At 45.0% G+C, this 19601-nt stretch overlaps 1 protein-coding gene across 2 annotated transcripts in view; it reads right to left on the bottom strand.

The window, feature by feature from the left end:
• The window catches only part of tmem259 (transmembrane protein 259), a 52311-nt gene extending 40308 nt beyond the window's left edge, over positions 1–12003 (bottom strand). For both annotated transcript variants that reach the window (XM_078423507.1, XM_078423508.1), the window contains exon 1: positions 11590–12003. In XM_078423507.1, the coding sequence (XP_078279633.1) occupies positions 11590–11772 (183 nt within the window). In that variant the 5' untranslated portion in view covers positions 11773–12003. The remainder of the gene's footprint in view (positions 1–11589) is intronic.
• Positions 12004–19601: the final 7598 nt, after the last annotated feature.

Raw genomic sequence — 19601 nt, 5'->3', positions numbered from 1 at the left:
AGATTATTTACTGTGGAGCATTGTAAGCTGAAGGGTGATTGGGCAGAAGCATATTTTGTGAAAGGCATAGATAGGATGGAGTGTCAGAGATTCCCCCCTCCTTAAGAGAGAGCACAACTTCGGCATACATTGCTAAATGTCCCCTCGCTTTGCTGTAGCTTCCGTGGAAATAGAATCAAGGTTAAATTGCACATGTATAATGCAAATAATAATTAAAATCAAATCTCATGGGGAGTCTTTAATTTCACAGCCTGCTCACTGAAGAGTGAACAGCAACCTTCCATGATTCTAATAACCAATAAAACCATCAAATTCCTGTAAGGCAGATTACTGTGAGGGCATGTTGAAAACAATCTGAAGAAATTATTTTATTTTTTACCATCACATCTTCAGTGGTCTTAAAAAGCATTGATTTTTAGCAGCATAATTTACTAGAATACTAGTGAAAAAGCCTCATTCCCACCCTGCAGTTCATAGGTTTCGTGCAATATAAATGTTCCACTCTTGGAAAAACAAAGGGGTTTCCCCATTTGTTAAAAGGTGAAATTTCCAAAGTTTAAAAAAATTGCTTAAATCAATTCCTTCCTTTGAGTTATCAGCTCTGAACAACAAACATAACAGTAAAGCAGTAACACACATTTAAATTACTTTATCAATGTCGCAACATTCCTGATATTGATAGTATAAAAGGAAAGCAGGAAACTATTCTTTTAACAGAAAAGAGGACACTGGAATAATTGGGACAGGAAGGTGGATTAAAAGCAGCAACTGATCAGAAAGGCATCAAAATCAATATGTGATTAGAGAAGAAGTGGAAGGAGAAAAAAAGATAACATGATAGCAATAGATTAAATAAAAATTGCAGATGATGCAAGACAGAGGTGAACAGAATAATGATTGTACCATTTTAATGCATCACTCATTCTAAAGATCAATGATGTTAAAATCCACATTGTGCTTAAAAATCCATGTATTTATAATGATGACAAGGAGCCAGATCAAAGAAACGAAAACATTTTTCAATTTTAACCAGCATCACCATGCCCACTTTCAACCCGAATATCATCAGATCTGCAGACACAGTGATGAACTAACCTCTGCCCAAGGCTGATCGTTAGGTCTCGGGCTTCTCCTCATTGTTCCCACTGGACCTTGATCCAACTACTCAACAATAACTCATCACCTCTCCGTCACTGACCCCATTTAGTCAGGAAATCTTCCCTCCAATCTTGGCCTTGGTCATCCAACTCCACAAAGCATATTCCTGTCTTTTCCCCAAGATTCCAAGCAGGACTGTACTGGTATATCTCGTTCCAATTGCTCTTGTCCCACATGAATGATTGATTTTTGCCTTGACTTTATTCTTTCACCCAGATTCATGACACTTTGGAATACCTCTGTACCTCAGGTAGTTTCCTAGTCGCTTCACGACAGACAACCAATCTCTCCATACATACTTTTTTCAGGATGTAACCAGGACAATGGACAAGGGAGTGCCAGTGGATGTAGTGTACCTGGATTTTCAGAAAACTTTTGAAAAGGTCCCACATAGGAGATTAGTGGGCAAAATTAGAGCACATGGTATTGGGGGTAGGGTACTGACATGGATAGAAATTTGGTTGGCAGGCAGGAAACAGAGTAGGGATAAACGGGTCCCTTTCAGAATGGCAGGCATAAAAGTAACATTAGTAATTTGGCAGATGACACAAAGCTGGGTGGCAGTATGAACTATGAGGAGGATGCGGGGTGACTTGGACAGGTTGGGCGAGTAGGCAGATGCAGTTTAATGTGAATAAATGTGAGGTTATCCACTTTGGTGGCAAGAACAGGAAGGGAGATTGTTATCTGAATGGTGTCAAGTTAGGAAAAGGGGAAGCACAACAAGATCTGGGTGTCCTTGTACATCAGTCACTGAAAGTAAGCATGCAGGTACAGCAGGCAGTGAAGAAAGCTATGGCATGTTGGCCTTCATAACAAGAGGAGTTGAGTAGAGGAACAAAGAAGTCCTACTGCAGTTATACAAGGCCCCGGTGAGACCACACCGGGAGTATTGTGTGCAGTTTTGGTCTCCAAATTTGAGGAAGGACATTCTTGCTATTGAGGGAGTGCAGTGCACAAAGTTAATTCCAGGGATGGCGGGACTGTCATATGTTGAAAGAATGGAGAGACTGGGTTTGTATTCACTAAAATTTAGAATGATGAGAGGGGATCTTATTGAAACATTAGATTATTAAGGGATTGGACACGCTAGAGGCAGGAAACATGTTCCCGATGTTGGGGGAGTGCAGAACCAGGGGCCACAGTTTAAGAATAAGAGGTAGGCCATTTAGAACGGAGATGAGGAAAACCTTTTTCACCCACAGAGTTGTGAATCAGTGGAATTCCCTGCCTCAGAAGGCAGCAGAGGCCGATTCTCTAGATGCTTTCAAGAGAGTTAGATAGAGCTTTTAAAAATAGCGTTAGTCAAGAGATATGGGCAAAAAGGTAGGAACAGGGTACTGATTGTGGATGATCAGCCATGATCACAGTGAATGGCAGTGCTGGCTCGAAGGGACGAATGGCCTACTCCTGCACCTGCCTATTGTCTATCACACAAGTGGATGATTCATCACTTCTTTCTTGAATAGAAATGCCAACCAATCTTCAATGCAACACTCATTCACCTCACTGAATTTGTTACAAGAAAAATGACCAGGGGAATGGGGTTGCCCTTTGAACTGGCAATAAACTTGGGCCAAAAATGTCTGCTTCTAAGTCACAAGGAGAAAGTAATGAAGCCAGTTGCAATGTGCAGAAAAGAACAAAATTATTTGACTGAAAGCTCCATAGCGTTTGAATTGTGTAAAGTTTCATTGGTGGGAAGCAGAATTTGCCCAATAATTTTCGATTTTCACATTGACAAAGACTCAACAAGGTTAATGTGTAACAAATCATTAACCAAAATAGATGTAAATATCTGTGAGGAAATATTTCTATTTCGTTTCCTGACAAAATGAGTCAATGGATAACGTAGAACAGAAAAGAATGGTTGGTCAATGTTTTAGTTATAACCCTTGAGCAAAACAAAGCATTTGGGTTAAAATGTCTGCTAGCTGAGGAGAATTGAAGCTTAAGGTCATTCTTGTTCACTTTAGAAGGTCAAAGTCTTTTCAAAAACGTTAGAGGCAAGTTGGAGTGCGCAAATGGATTTCTTCCTCGTTGTTTGTGACCAGGACAAATGTCATACCTGTAGTGATTTCTAATTCTCCTGAAAATCCTTGGCATGCTGAAGGTTGGGAAATCCCATTTCCCCCCATGATCACCACTGACAAATGGCCCAATGTGTGTATATATATTATACAAAGGTGTTTAATCAAAATCCTAAGTATTAAGTCATCAATACTTAATGGGGTGTTTAAGGTATAGTCAGTAAAATGTTATGCAGAGAGGGAGGGGTAGTTTTTGCCTCCAAAAACGTGTGTAAATTTGAAGAAATGCTTCATCGTTTCATTGTGACAGTGAAATGAAAAGGTTGGAGAAGGCTAAAAGGTAGACATAAATGATAAATTAAGGTAAACCAGATTATATGTTTGGATGGGGTACTGATTGAGAGTGATCAGCCATGATCGCATTGAATGGCGGTGCTGGCTCGAAGGGCTGAATGGCCTCCTCCTGCACCTATTGTCTATTGATGGGAGAACATTAAAATTTAGTATGGACCAGATGATTCTGAGGGAACATGTCTACAGCAGACGTTTCACCGATTCTCTTTGCCTCAGTCACTGAATAATGTTCTGAGTTACAGACTTGCCATTGGAAAGATGATAATTTTTATAGATCTTGAACACGTCTCGTTGAAAGAGGCAGGAATAGGACAGATTTGATGACAACTAGCATACAGAATGAAAAGATGCAAAACTTAATGAACAGATACAATGTATTTGCTATCTGTGAAAAATGAGAAATGGGCAAAACGCTGATAATGGTAGAATGAATCGAAAAGCTCTCCATAGTGGACACAAAATGCTGGAGTAACTTCAGACTTCTTCAGTCTGAAGAAGGGTCTCGACCCGAAACGTCACCCATTCCTTCTCTCCAGAGATACTGCCTGCCCCGCTGAGTTACTCCAGCATTTTGTGTCTATCTTCAGTTTAAACCAGCATCTGCAGCTCCTTCTTGAACCTTTGGCCCACTGAGTCCACACCAACGATCGATCATTCATTTACACTAGTTCTATGTTACCCCACTTTCTCATTCACCCCTTGCTCTCTAGGGGCAATTTACAGAGGCACACATCTTTGGGATGGGAGTAAACCGGAACAAACTACAGAGAGAATTTGCAAATTCCACAGACAGCATTTGAGATCAAGATTAAACGTGGGTTCCTGGCGCTGCGAGGCAGCGGCTCCACCAGCTGCACCACTGCGGCTGCCCAAACAGTATTTTCAAAGCAAATAAAATACCAGATATGTTGAATAATTTTTAAAATTGCAGATTGAAATACAAACAGAAAATGTTAGAAAGTCAGTAGGCTAGGCAACTTCCATGGAAAGAAACAGTGCACAAACCAAAACATTAAACTCCATTTCTAATAATGGCCTGACCTGTTGAGTGTTTCCATGATGCCATTTCTATCTAAAAAAAACTCGCATCAGTTTTTACAATGGTTTTTGAGGATAGCATGAATAAATTGGTCTGAATTAAATCATGGACTCAAAGATTAAATAAGGAAAATAACAATTTTAAAGAGTTAGGGTTTTAAATGTCAAAATACTGAATTATTTCCAATTACGTTTAGTTGGAGATGCCGAGTAGAGAATCCATTTTAGCTTTACCCAACAATTCCCATCATCATAGAAGCCAGTCCACATCTTTTAGATTTGCATGACAGAAGAAATGACCAACAGCCATGGAAACATCAAAGTCTGCAGTACTGAAGACTACTATCGCAGCATTTAAGGACAGGTACATGGATAGGACAGGTTTGGAGGTATATGGGCCAAATGCAGGCAGGTGGGACTAGTGTAGTTGGGATACGTTGGCCGGGGCAGGCAAGTTGGGCCGAAGGACCTGCTTCCACACCATACGACTCATGTTCCAGAACAAGCCTCACCAGCAGCCAAGCTGTTCTTGTACAGTTACAACTCTGGATTTTCCCCATGCAGGAAAACTGCTCTGCTCAAAAGAAGCAGGACAAATGCAACTAGCCAGTTGCAGTTCAACCAGTCTATTCCTAATTATCAGAAAAATGATGAGTTATCAACAAAACTATTGAGTTGCATGTACTCTGATAAGCTGTTCACCAAGGTTTGCCAGGCCCATTCAGCTGCAGACCTCATTACTGCCTTCTCAGTCCAGACTTCGGTCAGTGCTGAATCCGAAGACAAAGTGAGCCTGACTATATTTGACATCAAGGCAGCATTTGATCCAGTTTAACATCAGGTGCTTTGGTAAAACAGAGGTCAATAAGCTTGAAGGAGTAAACATTCACATAGAGACATACTTTGCCTATAGCTGTGACTGATAGTAATCAATCATCCAGCTACCAGGATGTGTGGGAAAGAACTGCAGATGCTGGTTTAAATCAAAGGTAGACACAAAATGCTGAAATAACTCAACGGGACAGGCAGCATCTCTGGAGAGAAGGAATGGGTGACGTTTCCGGTCGAGACCCTTCTTCAGACTGATCAACCACATAAATAGTCACAAAATGTTGGAGTAACTCAGCAGGTCTGGCAGATATCAGGCAAGAAGAAATGGGTGACGTTTCGGATCGAGACCCTTCTTCAGACTGTGTTAAACCACATAAATATTGTGGCTACAAGAACAGGTCAGAAGCTGGACAGCTGAGTGGCCTGCTTCCGACACTAAGCGCTTTCCACCATCCAGTAGTTCCATTTACTTTTGAGATACAGTTTGGAAACAGACCCATCTGCCCACTGATTTCACACCGACCATTAATCACCCATTCACATTAGTTCTATATATTCCACTTTATGATCCACTCCTACATATTACAGGCAATTTACAGAGATGAGTTAAACTACAAACCCACACATCTTCAGGACGTCGGAGCACCGAGGAAACTCAGTCACAAACCAACGCTGAAGTCTCACCTGTTCAGTACTGCCTTCAACCACTGAAGGTCACCTCACCTTCTGTAAAGCTCTGTTCATTTATTTATTTACTTATTTATCTATTTATTCATTTCCCTATGTTCTCAAAATCTCTGTAAAGCGTCTTTGAGTATATGAAAAGCGCTATATAAATAAAATGTATTATTATTATTATTATTAACTCCTGAGGTTAGGATCGAACCAGAGTCTCAGGCAGCAGGAATCTGAGGCAGCAGCTCTACCAAATGCACAACCCATATGTCAGAAGCACGATGGAATACTTGCCATACACCTGTACAAAAGCAGCTCCAGAACACTCTCACTATTCAAAATCACTGAGGACAAAGCGGCCAACTGCAACCAGATTTGCAAATGTATTGCAGCAGAGCAGATACACAACAAATTACTACGGAAAGGAAATGTGCCCCAGACGGCCCTGGTGCCTTCTCTGCCCTTTATTACCAAGGTTGACATTTATTCTCAGCAACACTTTCCTACTTACCCCACTCGTTTCCACCAATATCTAAAAAATGTCTTGAAATTGCTCAGCAACTGAGCCTCTACAATCTTGCATTGAGAATTCCAAATATCCACTACACTCAAGATGACGACACTTCTTCTCACCTTTCTCCTGAATAGCTGACCCTTTGTTTTGATACTTAGCTCTCAATAACTCAATCACGGGAGACTACCATGCATGCACCATGTGAAACCCCATTCAAATTTAGTTTGTTACAGGGTGATCATAAAATAATCTTTTGTGTTCCTCTAAACTCTAGGGAATACAGGAACAGCCTGCCTAATCTCTTAGATGACAAACCTTCCATTCCATCTTTGCTGCGCTTATTCTTACTTATATATCCTTACTTAGATAAACACCAAACCTATGTACAATATTTTGGATGTGGTCTAATGAAGGCCATGTATATTGAGAGCAATATGTCTCTACTCTTGGACATGCCTTATAATGCAGGGTAACACCATTTGTTTTCCCAATCCCTTGCTGTTCCCCCATGTTAACAAAGAAATGTCGACATAACATCCAGATCTTTCTAACACCAATAGCTTTCAATATCTTTCAATGTAAAAATATTCTGCTTTTTTATTGTTCCAACCAAAGTGAATCATCTCACATTCATGTACATTATATCCCATCTGCAGTGTCATTGTGCATTCATATTGACTATATCCCTCTTTATATCTCTCTGGTAGCTCTTTCTGCCATGCTGCTTTGTATCACTGGATGAACTACAGTTAATTCTCGAGTACAAATCATTGAAACAGCTTATGAAAAGTCTGAAGAAGGGTCTCGACCCGAAACGTCACCCATTCCTTCTCTCCTGAGATGCTGCCTGACCTGCTGAGTTACTCCAGCATTTTGTGAATAAATACCTTCGATTTGTACCAGCATCTGCAGTTATTTTCTTATGAAAAGCTGGGGCTCAGTACCAGTGAAAATACACTGTATCAACTAGTTAACCCATATCTATTCTGCTAGTTAAAGCATAAAATACTTCCCTTCTCACTCATGTCAGGCTAACTAAGCTGCAAATTCCCTGCTTTCTCTCTACCCTTTCTTTACACAAATTAGGAGTATGTAATTTCGCTCTTTGAGGCCTCTTCATATTTAACAAGATTGTGGCTGATCGGACTATAACCTCAACTTTGTATGTCCCCCCACTACTTGAAACTTTCACCCTCTTGCTTAATGATCAGGCCATCTCTGCTTTAAATACATGCAGAGATCCTGATTCATAGACCAATATGCTTCCAACATATTGTTAGAGTTTCAAAGACTCGTGATCAGATACTTTTTGTATAAATCAATATTTGGTTTAAACCAGCATCTACAGTTCCTTCATATACTAAAGTGGGTGGTGCTGTCGATAGAGAAGATAGATATCAAAGGTTACAGCAGGATCTTGAACAGTAAATGAGTGACCCCTTATTTTTAAACGGTGATCTCTCTTTCTGGATTACGTGATGTGTGGAAGCATTCTCTCCACATTCACCCCTTCATAAAGCCTCAAAACTGTATTAGCTTCAGACAATACAACCTTTCTCATACGACAGCCTGTTAATTTCAGGTATTAGTCCAGTAAACTTTCTCTAAACTGCCTCCAACCCATTTACTTTTCTACAATGGGTAAATTCTGTACATAATTCTCCAGAAGTGATCCGTGAGAAATTTGTGAGAACCGATCAAGAATCTGCGGAACTTTGAAAGCTGACAAACAATATATCCATTGTCTCCTTCGCCATTATATGGATAAGACAGGTTTAGAGGGATATGGGGCAAATGCAGGCAAGTGGACCAGTGTAGAGGGGACATGTTGGTCGGTGTGGACAAATGGGCCAAAGGACCTGTTTCCACCCTCTATGACCACTTACACAACCCTAGGATGCAGGTCTTATATTTGTCCCATTAGTATAAATAATGTTTGAGAGATTAATGTTAATTTATTTGAGCTCCTCGTCAGTTTGCAGATGACACTAAAGCGGGTGATCAAAGATAGGCACAAAATGCTGGAGTAACTCAACGGGGACAGACGGCATCTCCGGAGAGAACGAATGGGTCAATCTTTGGTTTAAACCAGCATCTACAGTTCCTTCATATACTAAAGTGGGTGGTGTTGTAAATAGAGAAGATGGATATCAAAGGTTACAGCAGGATCTTGAAAAGTTGGGGCGCGGGATAATTAGTGGGGTTTAATGCAGATAAATGCAAAGTGTTGCATTTTGGGAAGTTTAATCAGGGCAGGACCTTCACAGTAACTGTTAGGGCTCTGGGGTGTGTTGTAGAGCAGAGGGATCTAGAATGCAGTACACAGTACACAGTAACTGTTAGGGCTCTGGGGAGTGTTGTAGAGCAGAAGGATCTAGAATGCAGTACACAGTAACTGTTAGGGCTCTGGGATGTGTTGTAGAGTAGAGGGATCTAGAATGCAGTACACAGTAACTGTTAGGGCTCTGGGATGTGTTGTAGAGCAGAGGGATCTAGAATGCAGGTGCATTGGTCCTTGAAAGTGACGTCGTAGGTAGATAAGATACACAAAGGTGGTGAAGGAGGCTTTTGGTACATTGGCCTTCATCAGTCAGTGTACTGAGTACAGAAGGTGGGATGTTATGTCACAGCTGTACAAGGTGCTGGTGAGGCCAGAGTTGGAATATTGTGTTCAGTTTTGTTCACCTTACAATAGGAAAGATGTTGTTAAGATGGAAAGAGTGCAGAGAAGATTTATGAGGGTGTTGCCAGGACTTGAGTGCCTGAGCTGCAGGGAGAGGTTAGGCAGGCTACGATTGTATACCTTGTAGTGTAGGAGAGGTGATCTTATAGAGGTATAGAAGACCATGATAGGAATAGATTGCATAGGTGCAGAGTCCTTTACCCAGAGTAGGAGAATCAAGAACCAGAGGACATAGGTTTAAAATGTGAGGGGAAAGATTTAAAAAGAATCTGACAAGTCAACTGTTTCCACACATCGTGGTGGATATACAGAATGTGCTGCTGGAGGAGGTAGTTGATGCAAAAACTATAACAACATCTAAAAGACATTTGGACAGATACATAGATCAGAAAGGTTCAGAGGATATGTGCCAAACATGGGCAGGTGGGACTAGTGTAGATAGTGAACCTTGGTTGGAATGGGCAAACTGTTTCTAAGACATCATTCTAGAACTGCATTCCCGAAACTTCCAGAAGTTTTGTTTAATATCTCTGCCAATTATATACATTTCAAAATAATTTCTTCTGGCTCAGGCGGTAAGGGACTCACATTATATCTAGCTAATAATTTCCTTTCTACATGGCTACAGAATCTTTCAGTCTGCTTTTGTCTTACCCAAGCCGAAAGTCACTTTCTACTTGCTTTTTAGACAGAGGAATTAGGGCATTCAGTTCGTCGAATCCGCTCCATCATTCGATCACGGCTGATCTATTTTTCCTCTCAACCACATATACCCAATGACTTTGCCACCTCTGCAGTCTGAGGCAATGAACTCCACATATTTAGCACCCTCTGGCGAAATAAATTCATCCTCATCTCCAATTTAAAGGTTCGTTCTTTTATCCTGAGGCTGTGCCCTCTGGACCTAGAGTCTCCCACAACTGGAAACATCCACTCCACATATACTCTATCTAGACCTTTAATTATTCGTTAAGTTTCTACGAGATTCCCCCCTTCGTCCTAAACTACAGCGAGTACAGGCCCAGAGCCTTCAAACACTCGTCATTCATCAACCCAATCATCCCTGGGAACATTGCCATTTCTCTGACCAATGTTGAAGTATTCTTTGTTGACTTCCTGTTCTGAAGGCCATATGCAATCAATTTTGTATTCTTAACTATTTTTGCTGCTCTGACTCAGATTGGAGTCAGAGCAGCAAAAATTGTTAAGAAACTTACTGTTTGTATGTATTGGCCCTTCCTAACAGATGCATCGCCCATTCGGCTTCTGCATTATTGCCACAGGTATACAGAAAAATCATTTAAAGGGCAATACTATTGTTATATTTAAAAGACTAGAACAGAGTTTAATTTACAGCCATGCAAAGCACTAGTTGGAGCTGAAATATCAATGGTCAAAGGAGGGAGTTAGGTATTCCTTTACTAAAAAGAATAGCTAGATAATATGATTGAAGTCTTCAACTATTAAAGGATACCAATAGGAATGTAGATGAAAAATTATTTCCACATTTGGGGGGGGTGTGAGTAAATAATAAGTGACACAACTGACAAATGAGTCAGGTCTATTGGGGTGCAAAGTTAGACAATTCCGTACTCAGTGTGCAGAAGTTTGGAATGTCCTCCCACAATTGTAAACGGATACTGTGTTACTAGTTCTATCCTACACACTGGGGACAATTTACAAAAGCCGCTCGGATGGATCAAGGATCACCCTAATGTCCGAGTAAGCTGTGGGGCAAAAGGCCTGCTACTGACTGCAGACACTGTGGACATGCCACAGCCCTGAGACGCAGACCGGGCAAAGCCTCTCCCAAACCAGGGCCACAGGAACACCAGGCCCTCAGTGCCCCCCCACAGCCCCAGACAGGGCCAAGCCGCCCCAAACAAACCCCGTGCCACAACCACAGGTTACTACGCCCACAGTCCTGGCCCAAAGCCCTCCCCAGACCAGGTCAAGCCACCCTCAAGCGGGCCCACAATCCCTGGCCAACCCACCTCCTAGCCAGGCCCTCTCTCTGCCCCACATCCCCAGGCCCACAACCCCGCGGCACTGGCCCAGGACACATTAACGTCTGTCCACCCCCACCCCGGGGGTCGCAGCCCCCGCATCCCCAGGGCCGGCCACCAGCCCGGGGCCGCAGCTCCTCCCAAGCCCGGGCCCACAGCCAACCCCCGGGCCATTATTGACCGGGCCCACAGCCAACCCCTCGGCCATTATTGACCGGGCCCACAGCCAACCCCTCGGCCATTATTGACCGGGCCCACAGCCAAACCCCCGGGCCCCGGCGAGTCGGGTTAAACACTGGCCTTGAGCAGCACGAAGAACTCGAACATCCTGCGGAAGGAGGGGGGGAAGACCCTGGCGTAGGTGACGGCCATCTTGAAGAAGAGAGCGTGGAAGAGGCGATCGCGGACATTGATGAGCGGGTTGGGGTTCACGTTGTTGTTCCGCGCCCGGTTGTTGACGTTGTTCGCCTGATTCTCCGACATCTTCCTTCCTTCCTTCCTCAGGCTGCCCGGCAAGGACGGACAGACGCTCCCTCCGATGTCCACAACCCGAGTCCCTACCGCCGCTCTACTGCCGGGATCGTGTTATAAATCACTTGTCGGTGAAGGGGATGGCGGGGGGGACAGAATAATGTTTTAAGTTTTATTTTACTCCCCCCTTTTCCAGCCGCGCTCCCCGACCCGCAGCTTCCCGCCTGCTCGATCGATCCGATGGCTCCACCGCCGGTGGGGAGGAGTCACTGCAGCCCCCGCCCGTTGGTGCCACCTCCGGTAGGGAGGAGTCATTGCAGCCCCCGCCCGCTGGCGCCACCGCCGGTAGGGAGGAGTCACTGCAGCCCCCCGCCCGCTGGCGCCACCACCGGTGGGGAGGAGTCACTGCAGCCCACGCCCGCTGGCGCCACCGCCGGTAGGGAGGAGTCAATGCAGCCCCCGCCCGCTGGCGCCACTGCCGCTGGGGAGGAGTCATTGCAGCCCCTGCCCACTGGCGCCACCGCCGGTGGGGAGGCGTCACTGCAGCCCCCACCCGCTGGCGCCAACGCCGGTGGGGAGGAGTCACTGCAGCCCCCGCCCGTTGGCGCCACCGCCGGTGGGGAGGAGTCACTGCAGACCCCGACCGCTGGCGCCACCGCCGGTGGGGAGGAGTCACTGCAGCCCCCTCCCGCTGGCACCACCGCCGGTGGGGAGGAGTCACTGCAGACCCCTCCCGAGGGCGCCACCGCCGGTGGGGAGGAGTCATTGCATCCACCACCGGTAGGGAGGAGTCACTGCAGCCCCGGCCCCTCCACCAGCCCGGACCCTCCTCAATCGCGCCTCTTACTGGAGAGGAGAAGTTACTGCAGCGCATCAGGTGGCGAGGACTTGCTGCAACACATGTTAATAATAATAATAATAATAATAATTCATTTATTTTATATAGCGCCTTATCACATGCTCAAAGCGCTTTACAAAAACAATTAACATAGAAACAAACAGACAAACTATCCTGACGGAAAAGCGGCGAATACACAACGCCAGCGTCCTCTCACGTCAGGGTCCGGCAGTAGACATTAAAAAGCACAAGACACACAGATATAATTTTTTACACAAACAGCCATCACAGTGATTGCTCTAGGCACACCCTCACTGTGATGGAAGGCAAAGTCTTATCTCCTCCTCATTTTTCTCCCGTGGTGCCACGAGGTGATCGAGGCTCCCAACTTTTTGAAGCCCCCACCGGGCGATGGAAAGTCCCAGGGCCGAGCCGAGCAGGCCGATGAAAGTCCTGAGCCCCCACCGGGCGATGGAAAGTGCTGCGGCCGAGCCACGCAGGGCGATGAAGGTCCTGAGCCCCCACCGGGCGATGGAAAGTGCTGCGGCCGGGCCACGCAGGGCGATGAAGGGCCTGCGAGCGGGTCGATCGTACCTCGCACCTCGGGGCGGTCGAAGCTGCTATGGCTGGAGCCCCCAAAAGCCGGTCGCCTGCCAGGGACCCGCGAACTCCCGACGTTGCGGTCTGCAGGGCCCACGGCCGAAGCCTCCGAGATGGTAAGTCCAGGCCCTGCGACCGGAGTCTTTGAGGTCGATCCCAGCTGGAGGCCGCCGACTCCACGATGTTAGGCCGTAGCGCGAACGGAGATACGACACGGTAAAGGTCGCATCTCCGTTGAGGAGGAGATTTGAAAAAAGGTTTCCCCCAACCCCCCCACCACCCCCCCACATACACAGAGCAAAAATAAAACAAAACGTACATTCAACGACGACAATGACAGAAAAACAACAAAAAAAACAGAGAGACTGCCGGTGAGCCGCAGCTGCAGAACACAGCCACGCCCCTTTTTTGTTATTGTTTTGTTATTGTTTTGTAACCCATGGGTTCAGGAGTGAATGTGTGAATGTGGAGAGGATGTTTCCACTAGTGGGAGAGTCTAGGACCAGAGGGCGCAGCCTCAGAATAAAAGGATGTACCTTTAGAAAGGAGATGAGGAAGAATTTCTTCAGCCAGGGGGTGGTGAATCTGTGGAATTCTTTGCCACAGAAGGCTGTGGAGGCCAAGTCAATGGGTATTTTTAAGGCAGAGATAAACATAGCACAAAAATTAAGGAAATTTGTGTTTGGTAGATTATTTCTTTGTTGTAACAATGCTTCTTGGCAATAAATCTTATACCGTTGGAAAGCCTGTTTATTTCCCTTTTAAATGGTGCCACATCTGTAAGGAACATGCATTTGTGGGATGAGCAGCAGAGCTGAGTATGTGGGTTGCGCCCATGAAAAATCTGCCAAATCTTCTCTGCCAATGCCAAACAGCTTATTCTGCCATTGACTCTTGTTCGGTGTTGTTTGGTGGATTGGATGATTGAAGTCTGAAGAAACAAGACATATTGGCAATTTAACAATTTATTCATTTAATAAACAGGAGCCTCAGTAGCGTGTGGAAGAACCATACACAGCCACAACAGCCTGGCACCTCCTCCTCATGCTGGTCACCAGCCTGGTCACACACTGTTGTGGGATGGCATCCCATTCTTCAACCAGCATTTGTCTCAAGTCAGCCAACGTGGTTGTGTTGGTCACTCTGGCACGAACAGCACGCCAGATCCCACGCTGATCCCACAAGTGTTCAATGGGGTTGAGGTCAGGACTGCTGGCAGGCCATTCCATCCTCTCCACTCCCAAATTCTGGAGGTAGTTTCTGAGAAACCCTGCTCTGTGGGGGCGAGCATTGTCATCTTGGAGGATAGAGTTCGGTCCCAGACTGTGGAGATATGGGATTGCCACTGGTTGCAGAATCTCATCTCGATATCTCTCTGCATTGAGATTGCCTCCAATGATGACAAGCCTCATTTTTCCAGTGAGGGAGATGCCGCCCCACACCATCACACTGCCTCCACCAAAAGATGTTACTCTATCGGTGCAGCAATCAGCATAGCGTTCTCCGCGTCTTCTCCACACTTTGACCCTATGATCCAACTGCCGTAGGCAGAATCTGGACTCATCGCTGAACATAACGTTCCTCCACATGTTCAGGTTCCAGTGCACGTGTTGCCGACACCAGCGCAAACGGGCCTGACGTTGAAGGGCAGTCATGGCAGGCCTCCTGGCAGCCCTATGAGACCAGAGATCGGCTGCGTGCAGTCTGTTCCAAATTGTCTGGGCAGAGAGCCGTCGGCCATATCGTCCAGCAAACCTTGACTGCAAATCTGTAGAAGACAGCCTACGGTTCCTAAGTGCTGACAGGGTGAGGAAACGGTCTTCTTCGGGTGTCGTCTTCTTGGGACGCCCACTTCGCGGCCTGTCTCTGACATCCCCCGTTATATGGAACTTGGCCTTCACTTTGGAGATGGTACTAGGGCTCACTCCAAATAATGCCGCAATTTGGTTTTGCGGAACACCAGCTTGAAGTTGCCCTATCGCACGGGCCCTATCCAGATCAGTCAAACGTGGCATGCCGATTCTTGGAGCAGACACCTACTGACCACTGTAGCAGGGCCCATGCTCACAGATGCTGCCAATCAGGTGCCAATCAGGCACCTGATTGTCAGCACCTGGGGGTACCAGAAGCTCAAAACAAGAGTCAATAGCAACAGCAGAATAAGCTGTTTGGCATTGGCAGAGAAGATTTGGCAAATTTTTCATGGGCGCAACCCATATACTCAGCTCTGCTGCTCATCCCACAAATGCATGTTCCTTACAAATGTGGCACCATTTAAAAGGGAAATAAACAGGCTTTCCAACTGTATAAGATTTATTGCCAAGAAGCGTTGTTACAACAAAGAAATAATCTACCAAACACAAATTTCCTTACTTTTTGTGCTATGTTTAGATAGATTCTTGATTAGTGCGGGTGTCAGGGGTTATGTGGAGAAGGCAGGAGAATGGGGTTAGGAGTGAGAGATAGATCAGCCATGTCAGAGTAGACTTGATGGGCCGAATAGCCTAATTTTGCTCCTATAACTTATGAACAAATGAACTAACTTTTATAATATTATCATCCCTCTCACAAGCCAAGGGATGTATTCCTGACCCCACCATCTATCTTCATAAGTCCCGTCTGAAGAAGGGTCTCAACCAGAAACATCATTTATTACTTTTCTGCAGATATGCGTGGGTTTCCCCCGGGTGCTCTGGTTTCCTCCCACACTCCAATGACGTACAGGTCTGTAGGTTAATTTGGCTTCAGTTAAAATTGTAAATGGGCCCTAATATGTAGGATTATGCTAGCAGTGTATGGGGTAGGCATGAACTCGGTAGGCTGAAAGGCCTGTTTCCGTACTCAAGTAATGAATACATGAATGAGTATCTCTGAATCTTCAGCTATAATGGCAGATAATCAAAATAGCAGCCAGAAAAATACATTTTAATTTGTGCCACGAAACAAATCTTCAGTTCCCTGGATATCCAGATCAATTTTCAATTATGTACCCAGGATAACAAACAGATCAATCTTTCATAGATAAACACAAAATGCCGGAGTAACTCAGCGGGACAGGCAGTATCTCTGGGTAGAAGGAATGGGTGACGTTTCGGGTTGTGAAGGGTTTCGAGAAGGGTCTTCTCGGACACATGGCAACAGAAGCTAATCATTGTTGTCAGAATCTCATAGTTACAAGGTTTTTAATGACGCCCTTCAGTTCAGTCTCAGTTTTGTTTATTGTCACGTGTACCGAGGTACAGTGAAAAGCTTTTGTTGCGTGCTATCCAGTCAGCAGAAAGACTGTACACGATTACAATCGAGCTGAAGAAGAGTCTCAAAGCTAAACGTCACCCATTTCTTCTACCCAGAGATACTGCCTGTCCCGCCAAGTTACGCCATCATTTTGTGTCTCTCTTCGGTGTAAACAAGCATCTGCAGTTCCTTCCTACACAGAATAACCTCTCCATTTGCAGCTACCGGAATAAAGAAGCACATCTTCTCTGTCTCATCTCCCTTGTCTCATTGAAACGTAACAGAGTTACGTTGTGTTGGACCTTGGCTAATCTATTAAACAAGTGCACTTAAGAAAAGATAAATAGGTTAATAAAATAGTCAGAATATTTCAATATTTGCAGTAAATTCATAACGTATTTTTCAAAAACAAAAACCTGCTGCGATCTGCTAGATTTATGAAGAATAGTTATACATGCGACGGTCTGACATGACGCATCATTTGAAAATGTGAAATCACCGGGTAAACGCCTCTTCTAAAAAAACCTTGAGTGTAGACATCCATTATTCTTCAATTACAGTTTCAAGGACTGGGTGATCTACTCAATAGTTTTTAAGCGATGTTTATATCCCGTCAGTAGCTCCGGCAAGGGTAGACCTGATTCAAATAGGGCAGATTGATTGGAAGGTGCGGACATTTTGTTAGACTTACTTACTATTGATGAGACATCTTTGCGTTCTGCTATTACATCTTGGAGTTTTATATGGTTTGTTTCAACAATCTATTGTGATACATAGAAACATAGAAAATAGGTGCAGGAGTAGGCCATTCGGCCCTTCGAGCCTGCACCGCCATTCAATATGATCATGGCTGATCATCCAACTCAGTATCCCGTACCTGCCTTCTCTCCATACCCCCTGATCCCTTTAGCCACAAGGGCCACATCTAACTCCCTCTTAAATATAGCCAATGAACTGGCCTCAACTACCTTCTGTGGCAGAGAATTCCAGATTCACCACACTGTGTGAAAAAAAACTTTCTCATCTCGATCCTAAAAGACTTCCCCCTTATCCTTAAACTGTGACCCCTTGTTCTGGACTTCCCCAACATCGGGAACAATCTTCCTGCATCTAGCCTGTCCAACCCCTTAAGAATTTTGTAAGTTTCTATAAGATCCCCCCTCAATCTTCTAAATTCCAGCGAGTACAAGCCGAGTCTATCCAGTCTTTCTTCATATGAAAGTCCTGCCATCCCAGGAATCAATCTGGTGAACCTTCTCTGTACTCCCTCTATGGCAAGAATGTCTTTAATTGAAGGAGGCATCAGATCTTATTTTCTGAAAATAGTCTTTCTCTATATCTCCCCACCCATGTAAGGGAGCATTTGGGAAGTGTCTACATTGACATCATTTCAGTTACAGGTTTATAGGATTTAAAACATGGTTCACGATCGTTCTGTTTTTGGGCAAGCGCTAGATTCCTGCAGAACTTCCCAAACTGTGGTTAGAGTTTGGCTCTCATCATGTAACAAGGTTTTAATAACAGCGATTGGCAGAGGCTCTGCCAGTTGAAGGAGGCAACCTGGGTACCTCCCCAGGTACCTTATCTTGCAACCGCAGGAGATGCAATACCTGTCCCTATACCTCCTCCCTCGACTCTGTCCAGAGACCCTGACGGTACTTTCAGGTTAGGCAGAGGTTCACTTGCACTTCCTGCAACCTCATCTACTGTATCCATTGTTCAATGTGACTTTTGTACATCGGCGAGACCAAACGTAGACTGGGCGATCGTTTCGCTAAACACCTTCGCTCAGTCCGCCTGGACCTACCTGATCTCCCTGTTGCCAAATGCTTTAATTCCACTTCCCATTCCCACACTGACCTTTCAGTCCTAGGCCTCCTCCATTGTCAGAGTGAGGCCAAACGCAAATTGGAACAGAATCTCATATTTCGCTTGGGCCGCTTACAACCCAGTGGTATGATTATTGATTTCTCTATCCTCAAGTAACCCTTGCCCCCCCCTCTCTCTCTCTCTATCTCTCCCCCACCCAAGTCATACCAGCTTCAAAATCGTCTCGTTGCGTCTCATTGTCTGAAACTCGTTTTCACATAACACACAGCTAACAATGGCCTGTATCATCATTACCTTTTTCCATATCTTTCATTCATTTGTTCTATATCTCTCTACATCACCGTCTACATCTCTCATTTCCCTTTCCCCTGACTTTCAGTCTGAAGAAGGGTCTCGACCCGAAACGTCACCCATTCATTCTCTCCAGAGATGCTGCCTGACCTGCTGAGTTACTCCAGTATCTTGTGTCTACCTTCGATTTCAACCAGCATCTGTAGTTTTCTTTCCTACACTTCAAACCGGGGGGTCCTGCTGAATCTTAACAGAAACTGCAAGAACCTCCCATCTTTGTTGCCAATCTTAATGTTTCCTCAGGTTCATAAGATCATAAGATAGAGCTCTAGGGGCTAGTGCAATCAAGGGATATAGGGAGAAGGCAGGCACAGGTTACTGACTGTAGATGATCGCAATGAATGGCGGTACTGGCTCGAAGGGCCAAATGGCCTCCTCCAGCACCTATTTTCTATGTTTCTACGTGATAGCAGAATTATGCCATTTGGCCCATCAAGTCTACTCCGCCATTCAATCATGGCTGATCTATCTCTCCCTCTTCACTCCACTCTCCTGCCTTCTCCCCATAACCTCTGTCACCCATACTAATCAAGAATATGTCGATCTCTGCCTTAATTATATCCACTGACTTGGCCTCCACAGCCTTCTGTGGCAAAGAATTCCACAGATTCACCACCCTCTGACTAAAGAAATTCCTCCTCATCACCTTCCTAAAAGAACGTCCTTTAATTCTGAGGCTGGGACCTCTAGTCCTAGACTTTCCCACTAGTGGAAACATCCTCTCCACATCCACCCTGTCCAGGCCTTTCACTATTCTGTACGTTTCAATGAGATTCCCCCCTCATTCTTCTAAACTCCAGCGTGTACAGGCCCAGTGCCGTCAAACGTTGATCTGGGTCAATGCCAGAGATCTGGTAAGATCTACTGACTGTATCAGCTACTGGGCGTGGAATGTCAAACAGGGGCATCGACTTTGTTCTGTTCGAGGAACAAGGAATTCTCTGCGTGTGGTGCTGACAATCGGTGCCTACAATTGTTCGACTTGGCT

The sequence above is a fragment of the Rhinoraja longicauda genome, chromosome 28 (assembly GCF_053455715.1).
Source record: "Rhinoraja longicauda isolate Sanriku21f chromosome 28, sRhiLon1.1, whole genome shotgun sequence".
NCBI lineage: Eukaryota > Metazoa > Chordata > Chondrichthyes > Rajiformes > Arhynchobatidae > Rhinoraja > Rhinoraja longicauda.
Note: the sequence above shows the minus strand (reverse complement) of the source record. Positions and strands in the feature narration are given on the sequence as shown.